Source organism: Delphinapterus leucas, chromosome 7 (genome assembly GCF_059928025.1).
Source record: "Delphinapterus leucas isolate spDelLeu-1000000601 "Yukka" chromosome 7, BTC_Dleu_Yukka2, whole genome shotgun sequence".
NCBI lineage: Eukaryota > Metazoa > Chordata > Mammalia > Artiodactyla > Monodontidae > Delphinapterus > Delphinapterus leucas.
Window position 1 is genome coordinate 50,340,735 of NC_143135.1, and position 23,727 is coordinate 50,364,461.

General features: G+C 53.5%; 1 protein-coding gene across 2 annotated transcripts in view; it reads right to left on the minus strand.

Moving 5' to 3' along the window:
• Positions 1-23,727, minus strand: part of STARD10 (StAR related lipid transfer domain containing 10) — a 23,943-nt gene continuing 216 nt past the window's right edge. The window contains exons 2-7 of one of the 2 annotated variants that reach the window (XM_089915295.1): positions 11,742-11,940; positions 4,255-4,402; positions 3,530-3,633; positions 2,721-2,838; positions 872-924; positions 1-642 (exon numbers count right to left, since the gene is read on the minus strand). In XM_089915295.1, the coding sequence (XP_089771421.1) occupies positions 397-642; positions 872-924; positions 2,721-2,838; positions 3,530-3,633; positions 4,255-4,402; positions 11,742-11,906 (834 nt within the window). In that variant the 5' untranslated portion in view covers positions 11,907-11,940 and the 3' untranslated portion in view covers positions 1-396. The remainder of the gene's footprint in view (positions 643-871; positions 925-2,720; positions 2,839-3,529; positions 3,634-4,254; positions 4,403-11,741; positions 11,941-23,727) is intronic. The other variant, XM_022593738.3, reaches the window with a different exon arrangement.

Consider the following 23,727-nt stretch of genomic DNA (forward strand, 5'->3'; position numbering starts at 1 on the left):
TGGATGAAGAGTGAACTAATGAATGGATGCAAGGATAATGAACACACCAGGGACAGGAGAGGGTGTGTTCCGAGCTGCATATCGGGAAATGAGGGGATATCTAAAGGAGCAAAGTCCATGTGATCAATAATAAAATTAACAAAATGAACTGTAGAACAGAGGGACCGAGGGCGGTGCCTGTGCCCTGAGCAAGTGGGAAGCAGGCACAGTGATGAGCCGGCTGAGTCTGTGGGACCATTTATTGGGGCTGTGTCCAGCCACGCCGCAGCACCAGCCTGGACCGGAGCCCAGCGTCCCCAGGAGGCGCAAGGAGTGGGGGAGGGAAGAAAGCGCGGGAGCATCCGCCACCCTTGGGCTCCGCCCCGTCTTGTCTTGGTCCCTGCCGTGGTGCTGCGCTCAGGTGAGCGAAGTGTCGTCATCACTGCCCTCGCCGCCCGCGCTGCCCATGCGCTCCTCCCGGCTCTCTGCCACCGCACTCTCGTCGATGTTCTCCAGCGAGTCCGCGTGCTGCACAGACAGCTCCGACAGCGCCAGGCTCGGCAACGGGCTCTGCTCTGGGTGTAGCCACGGCTTGAAGTGCGGTTGATGCTTCTGCTTCCACTCAGGGTATTTGACGCACGCCTTGTACATCTTCTTCATAGCCTGCGGAGCCGCCGCACCGCCGAGTAAGGGGTGAGGTGGGAGCGAACTGTCTTCAGCACATCCCCTCCCGCGCCCTCCAGCGGCTCAGTCCGCAGCTCCCAGGATCCTGACTCTTGATCCGGTTTTCATAACTCCGCCCCTCAGCCCTAGCTCCGCCCCTGACCCCACCCCCTCATCCTGGAACCCTCTCCCCCAACCTCCACACCCGCAAAGTCCCAAGGCCACTCACCTTGGGAGCCAGGAACTGAGAAGATTTATTCACCACCCACTTGGGTAAGGAGCCTATGAGGGCAGGAACGGGTAGTGAGGAGAAAAGGGAAGCAGCAACCTCAGGGAACCAGCCCCCCACAAACACACATACCAGCCCCCTCACTCCAGCCTGGGGCTTCCAGGGAGGACATGCTCTTCTCCTTAGGGAGGGGGTGCTGTGAGGCAAGTCCTGTAAGACTTCATCATCTTCACCCCCTCTTTCTACCTCAGACCATGGTCCTCAGGCTCAACTCTGTTAACCCCCCACCTCCACCACCCCCTGCCTCTGCCCTCTGCTGAGCCCAAGGGCTACACAAAAGAAAACCACAGGGTCCTAGGTGACCACAGGCAACACCTGGGTTGAAATCCTGGCCAGTCGAGCTCCCACCTGCTGCCTCCCCTCTACTCACACTGACCTCCCTTTTCTCATACCCGTCCCTCTACCTTGAATGGCCCTGGTGCTCATCCGCTGCTCTGCCTGCCCTTCCAAGCCCCCTGGCCCAGGAAGCCTAGGTGCTACATAGACCTCTTGGCTAAGCACTCCAGCCTGTCCTGACCTAGAATCCACAACCCAGCTCTCCACCCTGTCTGATTCCCAAGTGTCTGCTCTGCCTCTGACACACAATAAACTCACTCAGTGAGGTGCCGGGGAGCTCTGGGCCTGGGCCAGTGGGCCCTCGGTGGTGCTGGGGGCATACCCAGGCAAAGATGCTCAAGGCTTACCCCTCCTCTAGTCATTCATCCATTCCTTCACTCACTCCACATTCACTCAGTGATACCCACCCTGGACCAGCCCTGGGGACCGAGAGAGGAACTCACTGTCTGGGGGGCCCCAACAGTATGCCAAGTACTCTGCTAGAGGGGGATGGGTCCACAGGGCAGGGAGCCAGCAAGTCCTCTGGGTATCAGGGATAGAGGTGGTGAAGCAGCCCTGGAGGGATGAGTAAGGGCAGAGAGGTGTTTCTAGGCCGAGGGAAAGGGCTGCTTAGATAGGTAGGAAGGTGTAAGCTATGAGGAGGGACTGGGAAACCTGGGGAGGGGGCTTGGACTTTACTCTGAGGGCAATGGAAAGTCACAAAAGGACTTTAAGCAGAAGAGAGTCACAAGGAAATAAGTCCTTTGGAAAAATCCCTCTGGTAGCTGTATGGACAGACAAGGTCGCTGAGTACGAAAAGAAATGACAGATTTAGGAGCTATTTAGGAGGTAAAATCAATAATTAGTGGCTAGATTTGGGAGCTGAGAAGAGGGGACCCCAGACAACCACCAGGTTTTTGGCATGAGTGACTGGAGGGAAGAGACTTAGGAGAAGGGGCAAGTTAGGAAGTGAGACAGTAAGTTCATCATTGGACACAGGGAGCCTCAGGTCCTAAGAGACACCCTGAGGGACATGTCCAAGAGGCCAATGGCCACAGGGATCTGGATCTCAGCAAAGAGAAACATGTGGTCAACCTAGCCACAGAAGCCTGGGGAGTAGCTGAGCCCTCCCAAGGGAAAAAGGACTGGGGCCTAGGAAACCCAGACCTTCAGGATGGAAGCCAACAAGGCAGAGTGGGAGCAGCCAGTGAGCAGGGAGCAAGTCAGAGCGTGGGGGAGCGGGAGTCCATGAAGAGTGCTAAAAGCTTCGTCATGGAGCAGTGGCTACCACCTTGGCCCTTGCTTTTCAAACCATTGTAAAACCTCAAACTTTGGTTCAAAGAATGTTTTGGGTGTAGATGCCCCCAAATACAAAACACCTCCTAACAGAGGCCCTTCTGGATCCCAGTAGATCAAGCATCCCCTGAGGTATACAGAAGGATCCCATGATGGGCTTCCAGGGCCAAGCCCTCACCTTTGGGGTCCACCTGAGCCATGTAGGTGATGACGCAGCTCTTGGGCCCCGTGCTCTGGATGAGGTAGCCCGTCTGGATGGACACAGCTCGGACCAAGTCTTTCCGAGGTGGGTATTTCTGGGGATGGAAGGCACAGGGAGGTGAGACTCAAGGTGTGGGAAAAGAAGGTGTCTTTGTAAGTACACTTAACACACACACACACAGAGTTGGTTCACATCCCCTGGCATCCACTCCAGGCCAGGCCTGATTATTGGGGTGAGGAGAAAGGGAGGAGTCAGGAGTCATCCTTGCCCCTCTTAAGCTTCCCCTGTTCCCCTCTAGAAAGACCCAAGTCTGGGGTCAGGGCTCATGAGCAAACACATGGGCGCGCATGAGCGCGTGCACACGCACGCACACACGCACACACACACACACACACACACACACACACACACACACACACACCCTTGCCCAGGCCAGCTGCACCTGCCTGTCCTGCCTGCCATGGAGACCCAGACTCAGGGAGGGTCAGAGGACCCTACCTCTCACCTCTTGCTCCCCCTTTCCCAGCCAGTCCATCCCACCCACTTGTCCACAGTGATGGCCCACACCACCCTCTCCTCATCTGCTTGAAAGCCCCAGCAGGAAGACAGGAGCCATTATTCTCACTGTATAGGAAGGAAACAGGGACAGAAGGCTTCCTGCCTGGCCTGAAGTCACAGAGAAGTCCTGGTAGCAGCCAGGGTCCTCTCCCTGGGCTAGGCCTGCTGGCCCGGCCCTAGCTGGCACCTTCCCCTGCCCACCCAGCAGGGAAGGCAGGTTGACTCACGGGATGTTTGACTGAGTAGTTCATAATGATGTAATCAGTGCCCATGGGAAGCCAGGAGCGGAGGGTGATGACATCACGATTCTTCAGGGGCTTTGGACACCTCCCTGTAGAGGGCAAGGGACAGTTCAGCCAGACCACTGGCCTGCCTGCCTGAAAGGTCGTGGCAAAGCCCAGAGACATAGGGATGCCTGGTTAACTGGCAGCTCCCCCTGGTCCAAACATGTACCCCACCACCACCACCAGACCTAGTTTCTGCAACTAGCAAAGAGATAGCACAGAACCCTCTCCCCTCCTGCATCCAGCCATCCCTGCTCCTCACAGCCTCACACAGCCCTTACCTTGCTGGCCTGATCTGTTTGCATATGTGAATGTGAGTGTATGAGAAAACAATAGTATTACTGTGAGCGTGTCCATGAAATGTGTGACTGTGAGTAGGTGGCATGTGGCTGTGGGTTTTGTACATGACTGTGCATGTGTGTTTGTGTGGAATGTGTATGCTTGAACATGGGAGTACGTATGTGTTTGTGAGTGCACATGTATGTGTGCTCAAGTGTCTGGGAGTGGATAGGGATTCAGCGAGGGCAGCCCTACATCTCTGCACTCAGGTCTCTGAGCAGCCTGGCCATGGGAGTGACCCCAAGGAGGGAACGGGGGAGGAGGAGGCTGGGCGGGAGGCCTGGATGGAGGTGGAGGGGGCTGGGATCGGCGTGCTTGCGTCTGCTCACAAGAATAATAGCCCACGTCAGCGTTGACTGTCAAGCGGGCAATGTCAAAAGTTTCAATGACATTGCTGTCCCACTTCTTTCGGTATTCAATGTCATGTAGGACGTCGTAGAGCGTCTCTGCTGGCACATCACGGCACTCCATCCGGCACTGCAGACAGACACATGGGTTGTCAAGGTCACACAGGGCTCAAAGTCCTGGCTAGGGGATGGGAGGGCAGACAGGCAAGGAGGGAGGAGGAGAAGGAGGACAGGAGGAGCAGTGACCTCTGAAGCCAGCATGGGCTCACCTCTTGCCATGAGCCCTGTCCAGCCCTCCCAGAAGCCACCTGTGCCAGGAAAAAGCCCCTGCATCCAGAGACTATCTCCCCCATCTCAGCCACCACCAAACCTCCCCATTCATCCCAGTCTCCTCCTCTAGGAAGTTTTCCTGAATTACCCAGACCACTTTCTGGACTGCCATACACTGAATCTCTTTGTGCCCTCCAGGTCCCTGAACTTCATGGGCAGAGGTTCAGTCGATTCAGTACAGAGCCTGGTACGAGTACATGTTAAATGAAATGAAAGCATGAATGAACAAACAAATGCCTAAATGGATGATGTGTTTCCTCCATGGTACTTATCACCTGGTACTTATCACCATTTGCCCTCCTTTTTCTCTTTTTTCCGCCATCCAACAAACACCTTTGTTTTTTGTTTGGTTTTGTTTTGTTTTGGGTTTTGTTTTGTTTTGTTTTTGGCCACGCCAGTGCAGCATGTGGGATCTTAGTTCACCGATCAGGGATCTAACCCATGCCCCCTTCAGTGGAAGCACAGGAGTCCTAACCACTGGACCACAGGGAATTCCCCCAACAAACATCTTTGGATTTCTTACTATTTATTAGCCTTGTTCTCAAAGAGCTTTCCATCTAGGGGAGAAAAGAGCCGAGGACACTTTTTTTTTTTTTATTTAACCCCCACAATAACTCTACCAGATAAGAAATCCGAAGAGGAACTTAAGGCTCAGAGAGGTTAAGGAACTTGCCCACGGTCACCCAGCTGGTAAGTAGCAAAGCTGGGATTTAACCTAGATCACGTGTCTGGAAAGCAAATAAAAACAGAACCAGGTTTTACTAGATTTACACTCAGCAAGATGAAACTCAGTCCATATCCTTGTTCTGTGATTTTTTTTCACCCGAAAGCCCAAACCCCAGGATCATGTTCCCCTCAGCAAATGGACAAGTTCTATTGCGTAGTTTAAAAAGGTTTCCCAGAACTGGGTGTTCAGACGGTGCCAAGGGAACCACACATTACTTTCTACTAAAAAGTAAATACATGCAACCATATGAGGGAGGGGTCACATCACCTTCCCCCTAATCTTGGGTTAGGCCCTGGCACCACTAATGGTGATGAGAGGACACAGGAAGGACACTACCCATTGGGTATTCTAGGCACCAGTGAACTCATCAAGCCCTGGATATGCTTCACTTAACAGAAAATACAATGGACAGAGGAACAAGTTAAGTGTCACCATAAGAATACAAGACAAAGCCAGATGGTGAGACATTCTGCAGGGCTACTAGTCCAGTCTCTTCTACAGGTCAATGTCATAAGGAAGGAACTGGGCTAGACTAAGACTTATAGGACAAATAACCAGATAGAAAGTGTGGTCCTGGATTACATACTGGCTTGGATGCAACAGCTATAAGGACATATTTGGGACAACAGGAGAAATATGAATATGATCTGAGTATTAATTAGATGTGCTGAAAATTTACTGAAACAAAATGGTGGAGGTTGCTGCCTGAAGAAAAGCAAGTTACCAAATGGAGTGCATGATATAATCTCATTTTGGGGGAAAAATATATGCACAGAAAAGGCCTGGGAAGCACAATCGCTAAGGTGTTAAGAGTGGCAATCTATAAATGATGAGCATATAATAGCTTTATTTTCTTTTTGCTGTCTGTATTTCTAATTTTCTAATATATATAGTACTGCTTCTGCAATAATGAAAAAAATTAAATAAAAATGTTTCCCAGAGATACTGAGAGGTGCGCTCACCACCTGCTAAGGGCTTTCTACACATTTTACCACATTTTATTCCTACAGCAGCACTCTGAGGGATAAGCCCCATTTTAGTTAAGAAAACCAAAGTTCAAGGACAGCTCCAGCCTGCAAAGACTCATTGTGTGTCATCCTCCCTCCCTGCCCTCTGTTTGCTTTTCTGCTCCACCAGGTGGTATGACTAGATCCAGTCATTTAACCAGCTTCAGCTCTGTGCAGAGCATAGAAGAGTCAGAGATGAATCTGAGGCCTGTCCTTCAGAGGCTTCCAGTTGAGAAAGGAGACCAACTTGGAAATGGGGAGGTACCCAAACTGCCCAGTGGGGCACAGAGGAGGTGGTCAGCTGTGTGGGGTGAGGCATGTGGGGAATCAGTCTTCATGGAGAAGCTCAGCATGGAAGGTAGGCATCTAGCAAGTGGCCCTGGCAGAGAGAACAGTGTGGCCTGTAGGGAAGCTGAATGAGTTCCATCTGCTCCAGTGCCCATGATGTGCTGCAGCCTAATACTCAAAGGTCCTGCCTCCAGGTCTTCTTGGAGAAATGCATAATTCCAGGGCTACGTCGGAGTAAGTATAAGATGTACCTGGAACATCTCACTGTGCCAGAAAGTAAGGACAATGTACTGACAGAATGATAGGGACCTTGCCCAGCAGACACAGGAGCCAGCGTGGAGGGCTCCCGCTGGTTCCATGACCAACTCATCAGGGTTTGCCAGTTTAGCACTGGAAGTCCGTACGTATCCCGGGAAATCCCTCAGTCCCAGGCAAACAGGACAGCTGGTCCCCTACCATGGGCTAAAGCTGGGCCAACTCGTGTATTAAAATAAATAATGATAGTAACAGATTATATTCCACTGAATAAAATAGGAAAGCAAAGTATATACAGGTATGAATAAATAAATTTAATGTTTAATGAGGAATAGGGTATTTATATAGTTTCAAAGTTCCTTCCCATCAAATCAGTAATTTCACATTGCCTGGCAGATACCACCTTAATCAAGTGATCAAAGTGAACATCATTAGTGATAGGACAAGTTACAACTGGATGTTTCCTGATAGGATGCAATAAAAAAAATACAGGTACCACTTATGTGATATTTCTGCCAAAGATGCATGATGTAAATATAATCATAAGGAATATCAGACAAACCCCAAATGAGGGACTTTTACAAAATGTCTGGCCTGTAAGTGTCAGGGTCATGAAAGTCAAGGAAAGACTCAGGAGCTATATCAGACTGAGAGAGACTAATGAAACATGAGTGAATGAATAAATGAGTGATCGAACGAAGTGATGAGAAGGATGGGATGGAGAAGACGGCAGAGGCCGGAGCTGGCATGGTCAGGAGCATACAGACAAACTTCCACTGTGCAGCCACACTGAGGTCTGGGTGTTGCACCTGACATTCAACACACACACTCACTCTTCACCCTCCGGTGAGCTGTGCTGCAGAATAGAAAGCTGAGGCTCAGGAGAGGAAGCAACCTGTCCACATCATATGGCAAGAAAGCAGCAGAACTTCAAAACCGGATCTTCCGATACCCTTAACCATGAAGGAGCACTCAAGTGTGGCTTCTGAGGAAACCACAACTTCTCTAAATCCAAGTATGCAAGCTGGCTTGGCTTTGCAAGTCCTCAAACGTGTTGTTCCAGACAGTGACTGTATATGAAGGAGTAGTGACAAAAGAGTTATGCTTTGTAGGTTAGACTCCAGCCTGGGGATTCCTCTTCCCTCAGGCCAGCCTTGGTGCCCCCAGGGCAAGCTGCACCCACGGCTGGGTGCACTCTGAGAAAGGCCTACACTGCCCAGACTGCCTCTTCTCCCTCTGGACTTTTGTGGCTTCAGGACCAGGGGCCTCCCTCTGAGACAGCAGGCAGTGGGAGGAGCACGCAGAGCCATGAGACAGACCAGGCACTGAGTTGAGCATAAACTCTGCATAACATTTTAAGATAAAAAAGGAAACTTCAAAGGGTTCCCAAGCTCACGGCAGGCTCCTAGGGAGGAAGGTCAGCTGTGGGGCCTGCTGGGAAGGGGAGAACTCAGGCTGTGGAGGCAGCGCTGCAGGTGAGGAAACCGAGGCGGTCCAGGTGGCCAGTCTGGCTTTGGGCCCGGCTCTTTCCACAGCCCCCAGAAGGCTGCGTGCATGAGCCAAGAGGGGTAAATTACATCCAGCATTGTTCCTGTGTGCAGCTGCAGCCACCACATGGGCAAGGTAATTCTAAGAGGCTTCTGGAGGGACAAGTAGGGGTAGAGGTGAGTCACTGGAGAGCACCTGGTGGGCGGGGCTGTGACCAGAATCCATTGGGCCCTGCACAAGTCACTTACTTTGGCTGGACGCTTGGGAGCTCCTCCTGGAAACCAGAACTGAACGGGAGGCAGTGCCGGGGTTGCTCAGCCAAGGAGCAAGCCATGCTTGGCTGCAAAGCCCTTAAGGCCTGGTTTACAGCAGGAAGTCCCACGTGCAGCCATTTTACAGCTGAGAAAACTGAGGCCCAGAGGGAGCAGGTGACACTAGAGAAATTAGACTGTGTACCCCCTACACTCCACTCTCTCCAAACCACATGAGGTAGAGAACTGGGATTGCCCAGAACCCCATAGAGCCATGGTCAGAAGGGAATGGACAAGCAAGGAAGGCCATCAGGGGTGACTCCTGCAGGCTTTGAGTCTGGCAATCCCAGGTTCCAATTCCAGTTCCTCCCCTTAGGCACAAGATTTAACTCACCTGAGTCTTTGTTTCCTCATGTGAAAAATGGGGATAATAAAAGTACCTATCTCAGGGCTTCCCTGGTGGCGCAGTGGTTAAGAATCCACCTGCCAATTCAGGGGACATGGGTTCAAGCCCTGGTCCGGGAAGATCCCACATGCCGCGGAGCAACTAAGCCCATGCACCACAACTACTAAGCCCGTGTGCTACAACTACTGAAGCCCACGCACCTAGAGCCTGTGCTCCACAACAAGAGAAGCCACCGCAGTAAGAAGCCCACGTACCACAACAAAGAGTAGCCCCCACTCACAACTAGAGAAAGCCTGCGTGCAGCAAAGAAGACCCAATGCAGCCAAAAATAAATTAAATAAATAAATTAAAATTTAAAAAAGTACCTATCTCATGGGTATGTTGTGATTAAATTAAATGAGATAATGTATGCAATATGCCTGGCACATAGATACCCCCAAAACAGTAGCTGTTTTTACTTAAGCAGGCTTCCACGAGCAGCCACGCACCCTTCCACAGGGCCAGGACCAGGCCGTGTCTGCATGTGCCTCTTTACATTCTGGGCCCCAGGCGCCTCTCTTGCCTCACCTGGCCCTGCCCTTCCGTCCATCCATTCACTACTGCCCGGAGCCAGCTGTGCAAGGGCTGCAACTGGGCAGCAGGGAACTGGGAAGTGAACCAGACTTGGGCCCTGCCCTAAAGAGGGCCCATCAAGTGGGCAGTGGGAGAGATGGGGACATAAAATCCCAGTAGAGAATGAGCTGGGTTGAGGGGGTGGGCATGGGAACTGTGGGATCAGAGGGCAACTGAACCTGAAAGAAATTGAATTGCTGAAAGGGGAGAGAGGGCATTTCAGGCAGAGAGACTGGTGGGTGCAAAAGCCTGGAGGCTTAAATAAATAAGAAAAGAGCAGGGTCCAGTGCCCTAGCAGTGTCTCACTCTACCCTCCTCTCTCCCACCCCTTGCCCCGCGCTTCTTTGGGAGATGGCTTCCCAGTGCTCAGCATTACAGAAAGAGGAATCTCCACAAGAAGAGGGAAGTGGTGGGGGAAGGGGCTGAAGTATCTCCCAGGACCCAGGGAGATGGCTGACCTGAGACAGAGGAAATGAAGTCAGGTCATGTCCATGGGGCTGTGGTGTGGCTTTGAGGGCCAATGGCCAGGGCAGTAACAAGCAAACTGAGACACGGACAGATGGATCCAAGTCTGGCCCAAATGCCAAGACCTCACACAGCAGGTCTCCAATATCCTTGCCCGTGGGATATATGGGGCACATGGATTATCCCAAAGTCCTAGGGACCCAGGAGATGATCTTTTCCACCACTACGCTTCAGGTCACCACTGGGAAAACTGAGGCCCAGAGAAGGGTAAGGGGTCCATCTGGGCTCTGAAACGTGCCTCAGGCTGTACTGACTTCTCACCACATTGCATTTTAGCAGTTTTGTTAAAGGAATAACTATTAAGCAAATCACCCTTTCCCAAAAGAACTGTATTTAAAACAGAGAAAGTACTCCTGACCCGGGTGGAGCACTAGCTGTTAAATCAATCATAGCCCCAAACAATAGCTACCACCTCAGTAACCATTACCATGTGCTCCAAATCACTAACTCATCATCCCACAAAAGAGACAGCAGCACCTGGACCACGGACGCCACAGGGGCTGAAATTTAGGTCAAACCACCTCTGCCGTCAAGGGCGTCAAGCTGCACCCTGTGCAGATATTGTCTCTTACCCTCCCAACACCCTGATGGATATCATCACCCCCATTTTACAGATGCAGAAAGTGAGGCCCAGAGAGGTAAAATGATTAACCAAGGCCACAAAGCTAACAGTGGTGGAGCGAACCAGAGCCTGGGTGTGCCTGACCCCAAAGTGTCAGGACTTTCTGCTCCCTTCATCAATGGGCAGGACTGGCCCAGCTAAAACAAACATGCTGGCAACTGAAGACTGCCTTAGTTAATTGATGGCTATTATTATTATATTTTTTTTTCCTTTTTTTTTGCGGTACACGGGCCTCTCACTGTTGTGGCCTCTCCTGTTGCGGAGCACAGGCTCCGGACGCGCAGGCTCAGCGGCCATGGCTCGCGGGCCCAGCTGCTCCGCGGCATGTGGGATCTTCCCGGACCGGGGCACGAACCCGTGTCCCCTGCATCGGCAGGCGGATTCTCAACCACTGAGCCACCAGAGAAGCCCTACTATTTTTTAATTTATTTAATTTATTTTTAAATTAAAAAAATAAATTTTTTTTTGGCTGCGTTGGGTCTTCGTTGCTGTGCACGGGCTTTCTCTAGTTGTGGCGAGAGGGGGCTACTCTTTGTTGTGGTGCACAGCATTCTCATTGCAGTGGCCTCTCTCATTGCAGAGCACGGGCTCTAGGCGTGCAGGCTTCAGCAGTTGTGGCACGTGGGCTCAGTAGTTGTGGCTCACGGGCTCTAGAGCGCAGGCTCAGTAGTTGTGGCACACGGGCTTAGTTGCTCCGCGGCATGTGGGATCTTCCTGAACGAGGGCTTGAACCCGCGTCCCCTGCATTGGCAGGCAAATTCTTAACCACTGCGCCACCAGGGAAGCCCTAATTGATGGTTATTACACAGAACTCACTGGATTCAGAAAGGCTTGCTGACCAGGCAGGCGAAGCTCTGAGATTCTTCCTCTGAACAAAATTCCCGACTCTATCCTCAGCCCTCCCTGGGCTTAAAGGCAAGGCTGTGCTTTTCCAAAGCTCAGCACTGGAGCTCTGTACCTGGAAGTCTCCTCTGAGAAGACTTGGGCCATCGCGTTGCCCCACAAGCTCACACTCGCAGCAATTCCAGGCTGTCTGGTCAGATAGGCCTCTGTCCTGCTGCTTTTTGCCTGTGTGGCCTTGGCTTGGGCAAAGTACTTCAGTTCTGAATCCCAATATCTTCATCTGTGAAACGGATAATCCTCCCCTCGGAGCAGAGCTGTGAGGATTAAATGAGACTTGTACATAAAGCCCCCAGCAGCAGCTGCCCTTCTCCAGCCCTAGGCCCCAGCAATTTTCCCTGACTTCTCAGGCCCTGCCGAGGGGAGCAATTTCCTGCTGACACCAAAGGGCAGGATACAAAGGGGCAAGGAACAAAGTTTAAAACAACAAAAGTGCCCCAGATCCTGCCACAGGGTGGATGCACAGGGAGGGGGTGCGTGGCCCTCTTATACCAGGGCCCTGCACAAGTCCACAGGCTCCACCCTCACAACCCACAACCAGGCACTGCCCTCACCATGTCAGTCCAGGTGTTGAGAGATACAGACACTGACCCAGGGCACACGGCACGTGAGAGGCTCAGCTCCAGCGGCCCCTCTGCCCTGTCTGCTCCAAGTCCTCCTCCCAGGGCTGCGCACCACCTGCTTGCTGGCTTCAGGGCCCTCTACTGCCCCTCCCAAAGGCCCCACACAGCCATCATCGAGCCAAGCTGCTAGAGCACCTGCCCTTGCCTCTGGGTTTCTGGGGCCCCCAGAATGGAGACCCCTAAGACCTTCCCCCCATTTCCCCACCAAATCTCAAGAGCAGCTCAAGGGCACTGACACAGGGCATCAGGGGAAGCAGAGGTGGGGGTGTGTAGGAGGAGAGAGATCTAATAAGTCCTGCTTTCCCATGACCTCCCCTTGCTGGTTCTTTGCTATTTTGCCCTCAAACTTCAGCCTGGCTGTGTCCTGCCCAGGCCACCTACCATGTCCCTAACTTATGCAGGTTGGCCTGGGGCCTCCTCCTCCACCCCACCGCCTCCCTTCATCAGCACACACTGCGATGCATCGATTCATCCTGGCCCCTTGCTCGTCTTGGCACCCCCAGTGCCTGGCATGGTCTAGTAAAGAAATGCTGCCTGAATGGAAGGAGGGACAGGTGAGCCAGCAAAGAGGCCATGCCCGCGTGAGCTTCTCTGACTTTTAGAGTGCTGGGGCCGTGCCTGGTGGCCCTCACTGCTTTGTGGAGGTCAGAAGGAAGGGTCGTTGTGAAAACCCCCTGGACGCTTGTAAAACTCTTTGTGGCACTCGAGGCTGATTACTACTTCTGCCATCATCCTCATAAAATGGAGTGTAAGGGGCAGGGGCAGAGACAGGTGAAGGGAGATTCTGGGACTTTCTGTAAGATCTTTAATAATTCTGATAAAGAAAAGTAAATTCAATCTGTACTGAAGTATCAGTTTACATTTAGTAAATAGCAAAAGTATATAAAATAACCACTGCTTGTGAACATATGGTAAAACTGTTACCCAGTTAGTGACAGCAAAAACTGGTTGCACTGGGCTTCCCTGGTGGCGCAGTGGTTGAGAGTCTGCCTGCCGATGCAGGGGACACGGGTTCGTGCCCCGGTCTGGGAAGATCCTGCATGCCGCGGAGCAGCTGGGCCCGTGAGCCATGGCCGCTGGGCCTGCGCGTCCGGAGCCTGTGCTCCACAACCGGAGAGGCCCGCAAAAAAAAAAAGAATGATACATCACCTTGAAGATCACTGCCCAGCTACTGAGGACTGTGGTCTCCCTCAGGGCAGGGGCAGGGGCCCCTCAGAACCCAGAAGAGGTCTGGCAGGGAGCAGTTGCCAGAAATGTTCCTGAATTAATGATTCTATAGCAATATGACAAATTCCCACAGATGCAATGTTAAATGAACAAAAGAGGACACAAACTTGCATCTGTGGCATGGTCTCAACTGTACATAAATTACCTACACCCTTGAATGAGAGCTGGAAGGAACCAGGGAGACGTTTTACTCAGGAATTGAGGCACTGGGGGATTAATTTATCATTTTTGGGTTCTCGTTACTGTTGGTACAATAGAGTTTATATAAGATAAAGAAACCATACTTTTTTTTTTCTAGGTTAAGTGTGTTGTCCAGAATCCCGAGGTCCTCGTTCCCTGGACCTGGGAGCCTGGACTCTGCTGAGATGGGCCTGAGGCTGCCCAGGCTGATGCTGAATTGCCTGGAAATGCTCTGTGTGGTGTAGCCATGCCGAGAGTAAAGCCAGAGGGGACTCAGGGTCCTTCCACCCTCAGCTGGGACACAGGCATGAAAATCCTGGGGGCTCATGGCAGGGACAGAAGGAAGCAGGGGGATGCAGGTACAGGGACGGGCACACCTAAGCAGAGTCCTACAGGATGAATAGAATAACAGATGGCACCCAGATGTAAGGAGGGGAAAGAGGCTCCTGGCAGAGGTGCTGGAGGGGACTGGAAATGGCCTGGACCGGCTGGGGGAAGGAGAAGGCTCATGCAGTTCCACAAGGTAACCCAAGTGAACAAGGATGGACGTGGGAGGAAATGGAGCTGTCCCTTGGGTACCTCAGACTGTTCATTCATTCAACCATTCAGCAAACGTTAAGAGCGTGCCAGCTCTGTGACAGGCTCTGCACTAGGGCCTTGCAAATTCTCCTAATTCCATCCTCTCAACTACCCATGAGGAGGGAAGATTATGCCCTTTTGTAAATGGTGGCTGAGAAAAGTGAAGTGAAGAATCATCCTGGAACCCAGTGTCGACCCAAAGTCCACCCCTGAAGCTGTTCCCTAAGAACCAGGCTCTGCTCTGGAATCCCAGGTGCGCCAGCATTTGGCCAGATGAGGACTATCCCTGGAGGGTCCACGCTAGGGGCTGGGGCTGCTGGGGCAGCTCTGCCTGGAGTAAGGGGAGCTGGAAGGACACAGAGAGCAGGTTTGGTGTGGGCCCGTCACAGGCTCTCCTTCCCCCACCTTCAGCCTCAGAGTTCTCACCTGTAAAATGACTAGACAACCTCTTCTGAAGGGAAGGGGATCTGGCACCAGATAACCTCAACCCATCTTCTCTCCTAAAGTGCGGCCCTCCTGAGACCGGTGGTAGGCGGAGGTACTGCCATGTCTCCCCTAGACACAGCTCCCAGAGTCTGCGCAGGCAGACCAAGCTAGGCCCCTCTGCTGCTCTCCACGCAGGGCTGAGTGACTCATCCCTACTGTGCCTCCATCCCCTTCCCCTTCCCCTACCTAGTCTCCAGCAGCCTCCCTGGACCCCCACCCCCACCCCCACCTCCCCACCCCCAGGCCTCTGCCGCTGAGGAACATCCTGCTCTGATCTCTTGGAAGCTGACCTCCTGGTCTGGAGCTCCCACCACTCTGCTCCAGCCCTGGCGGAGGTGGGGGAGCCAGACAGAGGAGGGAGACCTGAGAAAAAGCAGAGTGTGAGTGGGCCTGCAAGAAAAGAAAGGGGGTCGGAGAGATCAATGAGACAAGACAGGGGCCAGGGCTGACACACAGACAAGCAGACAAACACAAATTGTATAAACACTTCCCAGGACTTCAGGCGCTGCCAGTGGCCTCATACCCCCAAAGCTCTCTAGCAAGCTCCAGACTGCATTTTCAACAGCCTCCTGGGCGTCACCCCCTGGACAGCCCATAGGCTCACCCTCACCATATCCACTACTGTTGGATTATCCAACCCCAATGCCCACTCCCCTCTGCTCCCCGCCTGTGCCTGGAACCTGGGATTCTGCTTGGCCATGACCTTCCCAACAGCTCCTCTTCGCCAGACCCAGGCAGGCCTCACCATCCTTGCTTGGACCAGTGCAGCCACAGCCTCATCACTGGTCTCCTGGCTCCCAGGCTGATCTGCCACCTGGGGCCAGGGAGCTTTCTAAAACCCAGTGCTGGGAATTCCCTGGCGGTCCAGTGGTTAGGACTCTGAGCTTTCACTCCTGCCGGCCCGGGTTCGATCCCTGGTCAAGGAAATAAGATCCCACAAATAAAATACAATAAAAAAATTAAAAAATAAAACCCAGTGATGATGGTACTGCCCAGCTTGAAAGCCTCTGCTGCCTCTCTCTGCCTTCAAGATCAAATCCTAATCAAAACGTCCTCCCCACTCTGGCTCTGCCTCCTCTCCTTCCTCACCCTTAGTCCGCACCCACCAAGACCTTCTCAGCCTGCCACCTGACTCCTGATGGGCCCCACAGGTCCCACCCAGACGCCACTGCCCCCCACCACGTTGTCAGCCACGTCTCCCTCGACCTGAGTCCTCACGAAGGGCTGTCACCATCTCCATCAGTCTCCCCACTAGGCCTTAAGAGCAGGGCCCAGGTCTGGTCCATCTCCAGGTCCCCAGCACCAGCACAGTGGCTGGCAGAGTGGGTGGGAGACACGAGAAGAGGTTTGTTGAATGAATAAATAACAGGACAGATTAACAAAAAGGAGGAAACAGAACAAGTAGAGACATAAAGGCAGAGGCAGTAACCATTAGAGACAGGGATAGAAAACACACCCCAAAGGGATACTCTGAGACCCAGAGACATGCCCAGAGGCAAAGACAGGAGGCTGCAGGGAAGCAGGGAGGGGAAAACCGAGGCAGAGCCAGAGCTGAGCTGGGGGGCGGAAGCCACTGGGAGACAGCTGAGGAGACATAATTGGATCAGAGACAACTCTGCTGCAGTGAGGGGGTGTGACTCACACACACAAAGTAATGCCAGACACAGAAACACACACAGAGTCTCACATTCAGAGGCACATACACCCAACCTTAGGCACGTGTACACACACACACACACACACAAACACATTCAATATAGATTTAATGACTTTGTCAGGTGCCCTGCCCCTGAGGGGCTCACAATCTACCCAACTAAGGACCAGATCACACACACAGGCACATACAATCCAGCTCCACACACAGAAGGCCCAAATATAGAAGGCCAGACAACTCCCATCACATCATCCTGCCCTCATAACACACAACAACCATCTGGTGTCTTATTTAGTTATTTGCTTCTATTTTGCTTGTCTCCCCCTCAGGACGTAAACTCATGACAACAGGGTCTGATGTGTCTGGTTTGCCACTAAATTCCTGGATATACTTGGTATACAGTATGTGAACAACAAATATGTGTTGAATGAATGAATGCTGGAGACACACAAGGGAACTCCATCCCCTCTGGCTGTCAGGCCTCTGCCTTAAGACTCATCACTTCCCTGGTCTAGTACAAGGTCCCAGGCAATCCAGAAGGGTCCAAAAACAGGGAGGAGGCATCAAGGAGGTGGTGGCGGGATTTCTCAGGAAACCAAGGTTAGATGCAGGTTGTGACAGGGAACTCAAAGGATGAGATTAAATGGCCCAGGCAATGCAGAGGAGACCAAAGGCAGTATTTAGCTGTACCTCCCATTGGGTGGCGGAGGGGAAGGGGAGGGAGGTAAACTTGCAGGCATTGTTCAACTGCCCCAAGACATAAGAATTCTACAGAGAGGTCAGAGGTAGCAAGTAGCTGCCTTCAGGGAGCCAGGCTGAGAGGCAGGGAGGCAATTATTATGCTAAAACCCCAGAGAACAGCTCCAGCTGCCCAGTGCCACCTGCCCAGCCTCTCTTTAATGACAGGTGAGAGGAGTCTGTATTTGGTGTGGGACCCATCACTAAGTTCTGGGCCTGACACTTTCTTCCACTCCCTGTGTTGCTACAGCTCCAGGGGTCCCAGAGCATCGAGGCCTGACCAAGTGTGGCTGAAGTGAGGCACAGGGAGGGACAGAGACACCTCGAGCCCAATGCATGGTCTGAGTACCTTTCCTCTCACCTGTTGCTGCGGGGGGGAGGGTGGATGCTTACCTGCCCAGATCAGGGGTAAAGGTAAGGGGGCAGGGTGGGAATAGAGTTTTAATTCCCATCTATCTCGGTGGCCGCTGGCCCCTCATGAACAGACTGGAGCGGCCCAGCTCAGGTCCCAGAACCCTAAAGAGCACCAGGCCTCCGGGGTCATGGCACCCGCAGCCCTGGCTCCAGGTGGCCCAGCCAGGCATGGAGACACAGGGGAAGAAAGAAAACCCATCTGTCTCCAGGACTGCCTCCTTTCTCTCATCTCTTGAAACTTTAAAGACTCTCGGCTGGAAACTGAGCTGGGGCTTGTTAAAGTTTAAAAGCCAGAGCCTGGGGACCTGGTCATGGAGGAACAGAGCCAGCCTGGGGGCTGAGGGTTCTTCTAGCCCCAGCGTGGATGGACACTGACTGAAGGCACCCACCCCACCAGTCCCTTGCCCCCAGGGGGCTGCACGTCCATACTATCTTACATCCCAGCCTGCACAAGAGTTATGCTGTAACCACCATGTCCCATCCTTTATCCCTCCTAAATCTTTCTGGATGCAATCCCTTGCTCCATTCCCCACAGTCCCTGCTTTAGTGCAGGCCTTGGCATGTCTGTCCAGACAAATACAGCAGCATCTTCCTCCTACCACCCACCTTGTCTAAAACCCTCCTTGGTACCCTAGAACCTCCAGGACCCAAATCCTAGAGCCTTGGTCTAGCTGTCTAATCACCTCCTGCCCCCTGAGTTCCAAGACCCACAATGAACCACCTGCAGCTCTCCTAATGCACTGCCCTGTTTCCTGCCTCTGGGTCTTTACACAGCTGTTCCTCTGTATGAAATGCTCCCAATGCTGTCAAACTTGTACTCCTCATTCTCTACCCAATTCCAAACAGATCATCTGAGAATTCCTCCTCTGTGAAGCTTTCTCTGGCCCCCAAGGCTGGTTCAGAGGCCTGCTCTGGATCTCTGCAGCTCCTGTGATAAGTGTCTGTCCCAGCATCCAACTGGGAGTTCCTTGAGGGCAGGGTTCGTTTGATTTCCTTCTTTGTCCTCAACTTGAATGAAGTGCCCAAAGACAGGCAGGGCAGCACTACTATTCACATGCGACAGATGAGGAAGCTAAAGCCTAGGCAGGGGCAGCAATCTGCCCAAGGCCACATGGCCAGGACTCTGGACCCTGTGCTCTTCCCCTATGGCCTCAGATCAACCCAGGCATCTCCACAAAGACTTCCCTGAAGCCTCCAGCCACCTCTGACCTTTCCTCTCTCTGATTTCCTGCACCTGAAGGTCCAGACCCTGACTCGCTGGGGTCATGCTCTCTGGGGGCCTGTCTGTGCCCTGAGGACAGCTCTGGACTACTTCCTCCAGCTGCCCTCACACCAAGTCAGAGCTAGAGCCATCCAGATAGGGGTCTCAGGGCCTCAGCCTGGATTCAGGAGCCCCATCTAGGGACCTCTCAGGTGGCACAGACTGTCATGGCCTTAGCTCTCCATCCTTACTCTGTGTCCAGCAGTGCAGAAGCCTTTACCATGGCCTAAGGCCAGGACAGCCTCTACAAACCACCTGCCCAGCAACTTCCTGTACAGAAGGAAGTTCTTCCTGTAGAGGAGGGAAACTCAGACCCAGAGGTGGCAGAGGCCCAGCCTGAACCTGAACTCACTGAATCCAAACCCCTAAAACTCAATTAACTCCTGCCTCTGCCACCACAGATAAGAAGACTGACTCGTAAAGGTGAAGTGACCCCCCCAAGGTCACACAGTAAGGACTGGGCTCTTGCTCAGCTGGGACCACTCCAGGGTGCCCTCCCACAACGGCACAGTACAGGGAGATCGAAGGCAGAAGACAGGGGTAGGTTCTGAGCCACAGGGTCCAGGAGACGGAAGGGCCCAATGGTGCTAATAAGCAGGCCCAAGGGAGTGAAGGGATCTCGGCCTTGGAGTCTCAAGGACCTGGGCTCTGATCCTGCCTCGGCTACCTTCTAGCTGTTTGACTGCACAAGTGAATTCTTGCCCTAAACCTCAGCTTTCACATCTGTTCAATGGAGTTCATAAGACTCACAACTACCACAGGACAGTTGTGAAGACTCAGTGGGACAACATAAAGAAAACACCTGGCCCTGCGGCTGTCCCCACCTTCCCCATGACCCTTTTGAGTCCCATGGACCATTAAGAGTGAGAAGGGTCCTTGGAGATCCCTGAGACGATCCCAAATTTTACAGGGGGAGAGAATGAGGTGCTGAGATGGGACAGGCCAGAGCACTGGCTTAAGAGCTTGGAACCCAGGGGGCCTGTGGTGTGGAAGCAGGTGGCCAGTGAGACAGGTCAAGGAGGGGTCACTGAAGCTTTCTCCAAAGGGGAAGAGGAGGAGTCGTAGGACAGGAAGTCAGAGGAGATAGGTCCCCACCACCCAGCTTCTTGTGGCAAGAGGAACCTCAGGTGCTCAGCTGCACTCCCCCAGGAGACCTTTCACCCCTGCTTCAACCGTCAAGCCCCTCAAGGCCCCTACCCACCGGGCCCACTCCTGCCTCTGTGGTCTGCCTATGGACACCTGCCTCATGCAGTGGGCAGGGGGTCACCTAGAATTGTCAGTCTTCTCTCCACCAAGGTCTGGACACCTCTGAGGACAGGGGCCAGGTCTCCTCTGCCTCTCAGGTGGCTAGGTACACAGCAGCATCAGAGAGCCCGAGCACATGAGCATCCAGGGCAGGGCTGGGCAGGCCGTGTCATCTCCTGCTTTCTGTCCCCTGTGCCTCATCCCTCTCCATGGGCCCCAGCCCAGGCGTTGAGTTTAGAGGCCCTTGGAGCCAGGAGAGCCCCATGGCACAGATGGAGACATAACCCAGAGAGGGCAGGGATGTGCCCACAGTCACAAACACAGCAAAAGAATACCATAGCCAGGACTAGACCTCAGCCTCTTCCCCAGCTGGCCCTGCTTGAATAAATGACAGACCCCCCCGGTTTCCCTTTTCTCTACTGCTACAGGAGCTGTGGGGAAGCCTGGCCTGGGCATCGAGAGACCTGTATTCAGGTTCCAAGCTTCCCTCTGCCTTGGACCCAGGATCCATGTTCAGCGTCTGCCTTTGGGACGAAGCCTGACCTCTCAGGAGGTGGTATCTGCCTCCTCTCCAGTGCCCGGAGAACAGTGCAGGCTTGGGACCAGACCAGGCTGGAGGCCAGGAGGGAGGGAAAGGGAAGAGGTGGCCTCCAGCAGCCCTGTCCCTTTGTCCTGGCTCCAAATGCTGGGCCAGAGCCACAGTGTCTTCCAGAAACCTCTGGACGCAGGGGCAGGGAGAAGATAAGCCTGGGGGAAAGGGAGTGAGGTGGAGGAAATCAATCAGGTAGGCAGATAGGTGGACCCGCTCCCCCAACCTGGGATCATGCACACAGGGCATGTACAGGAGGCAGCTGGCTTTTCCGGCTCAGAGGGCAGGCCCAGAACAGGCTGTGGGGAGGGGGAGCTCAACAAATACCTGTGGTTGAGTCGCAGCCTCCCGGAGTGGCCCAGGGGACTCTGGCTTCAGACCTGCTGTGTGACCTTGACAAGCCACCCCCCTTTCTGGGCCTCAGCCTTCTCATTTATCCAACAAGAATGGGATGATGGGAACACCTCGCCCTTCAAAGAGTTACTGATGGGGTCAAACGCCAGAATGTTGACAAAGATGTGAGCCCAAGCTGAGAGAGGCAGGGGCTCTGGAGCCAGGCTGGCCTGGGTTCCACTCCTGCCTCAGCTGATATGACCTTAGGCAAGTGACATCACCTCTCTCAGCCTCAGTTTCTTTGTTTGTAGCATGGAGACAAGCCTACTACTGCCCAGGACTGGCCGGAGGGTAAATTAGACCGTGGAGAGAAACGCTTGGCTCAGAGCAGGGGCTCTTACCAGAAATGGATTCCTGGAATCTTGGGGATGGGGAGCTCAGAGACCTCTGCCTGTCCCCCACAGCTCCATCTGGCTGTGCTGAGGGGATCAGAGATCTCGGGATGCCCGTAACCAAGGCCCCAGCCTCCTCCTTAGGCCCCAGCTCTGCTCACCTCCTGGCCCTAGTCCCCCCTCCACTGTGGGGAGCACAGCAGAGAGAACTAGGCAGGGAGGCTAAAGGTCTGGGTGCCAAGTCTGGCTCTGCAGGGACTTGGCTGTGTGAGTCTGGGCTGGCCCCTGTTCCTCTCTGGACCTCGGTTTCCATACTTGCACCCCAGTGAGGAGTGAGTATGAAACTGGGGTTGTAAAGGCACCTCCAACCTCTGCTGAGTCTGAAAGGGAAGGAAGGTCAGGTGTATGCCCTGACCACAAGCCCACAATACCCCTGTTTTTCCAAGTCCCCTCCACTCCCAAGGAAGAACACCTGACAAATCTGATCTGGCCACAAGGGGTCCATTGTGGCACTCTGGTCCCCAGAACTGCCAACTCCAGTCCTGGACTAGGCTGGGTTTATTCATTAACCAAGCCAGTTGGAGGAGGCAGCTCCGCCCTGTTGACACAGAGGGTGGGAGTACTGGTTCAGTACAGTTCAGACTTTCCCCTTCTCTTCCCTCTGGAGAGCCAGCTCGGTGGGGAAATTACACTTCCCCACCCCACTGCACAGCCCAGCCTTTGAGCCTTTCCTAGGTCACAGTCAGGAAAACAACCTTGTTCTCACAACTTTGCTCACCTTTTATTCAGTTTGTTTCTTTGTTCCTTCCTTCCTTCCATCCTTCATTCAACCAACATCCCTGCTCTGTCTGTGTTGGAGGTTGAGGACGCAAAGAAGGATAGAGACAGTGCTCTCTGTCTTCAGAGAGCACTAAGCTGGAACATACCAGCTGCCCTTCCCTTCCCTGCTCCTCAGGCTCAGACACAGGTCAGGCCTCCGGGAAGGCCCCAGCCCAGGGTCCTCAGGCCTGGGTAGAGAGTCCCAGGAGGGGAGACACACATGGAAACCCAGAGAGAAAGAGACAGTCAGATAGCCAGGGTGCAGACAGAGAATTATAGAAGGAAGAAGGGAAGACAGAATGGGTGAGCCAGAAGACCACACGGGGACAGGTGGACAAAGGTCTAAATGACTAAGACAAAGTGAGGCAGAAAGGCACAAGGTCAGAGTGGGAAGGTCAGACATCTCTGGCCCTGGTATGAGGCCCTGATGCCAGAGCTAAATCCAAATCCAAGAGCAGGTCCCAGGCAAGGGGGGCTGAAGTAGGGGAAGGGCAGGAGTGCCCTCTGAGTTCAGTGTCCTGCTTCCACCTCTGCCCCCCTCCACCACAGGAATACACTCCTCCACATGTTCGAGAAGGACAGCAGGAAGGGTGAGGCAAGAGAAAGGGAAGGGTACAGTTTACTGCCAGCACCCCACTGAAGGGAGACCTGCCCCCTTGAAAAGTGGCACTCACAGCAATGCCAGATGTGTTATGTTGGAGGAAGCTACCGAGGCCTCTAATCAGAGCCTTCACCAGCCTATTCCCCATCTAGTTCCCCAGGGTAGGTGGGCTCACGGGGTCCCAAACCCCAAGCCGGCCCTGTCTAAGCAAAGAGAAGAAAATCAGGGGGTTGTGAGGAATGGGGTTGATGGCTGTGAGGGAGGCTAAATGTGCCTACATCTTCCTTGCATCTGCTGGCCCTCCCCCAGCCCACCCCCAGTCTGGCCCTGTGTAAGGCAGAGACATTTAAGTCCTGCTTTCAGGATCTGCCGGCCAGGATCCTGAGTCCCTGCAGGGGAGACTCAGGGAACAGCCAGGAGGGAAGGGGGAAGAGCAGAGCATCAGACAGGAAGGAATCAGGTCCCTGGCACCCAAGGGTGCAGAGAGCGGGGAAAGAGACCCAGCTCAGGCTGAAAGAACCAAGAATTCAGGAGAGAAGGGCTCAGTCTCCCTCCTCAGATGACTCAAGTCAGGACGTGGTGAAGGCTTCCATGGGCAGAGGGCTCCCTGAGGGAGACCATTCTCCTAGGTAGGCCTGACAGCAGCCCACCTCCCTGGATCAGGCAGGGGTGTGCAGAAGCCTGGGTTCTGGCTGAGTGAGCCAGAGGGAGTCACACCCCCTCTCCAGGCCTCAGTTGGCCCACCTGTGAGATGGGGGCTTGCCCAGCAAACTGTGCCTCCTCCTGGTTTCTCACAGGAGAGTCTGAGGTGTGCAACCGAGTGTCTGTAACCCTGAGGGAGGACCAGGAGACTCCCTGGTCAGAGGAAGTAAGGGTGCAGTACAGACTACACCTGCTGCAGGG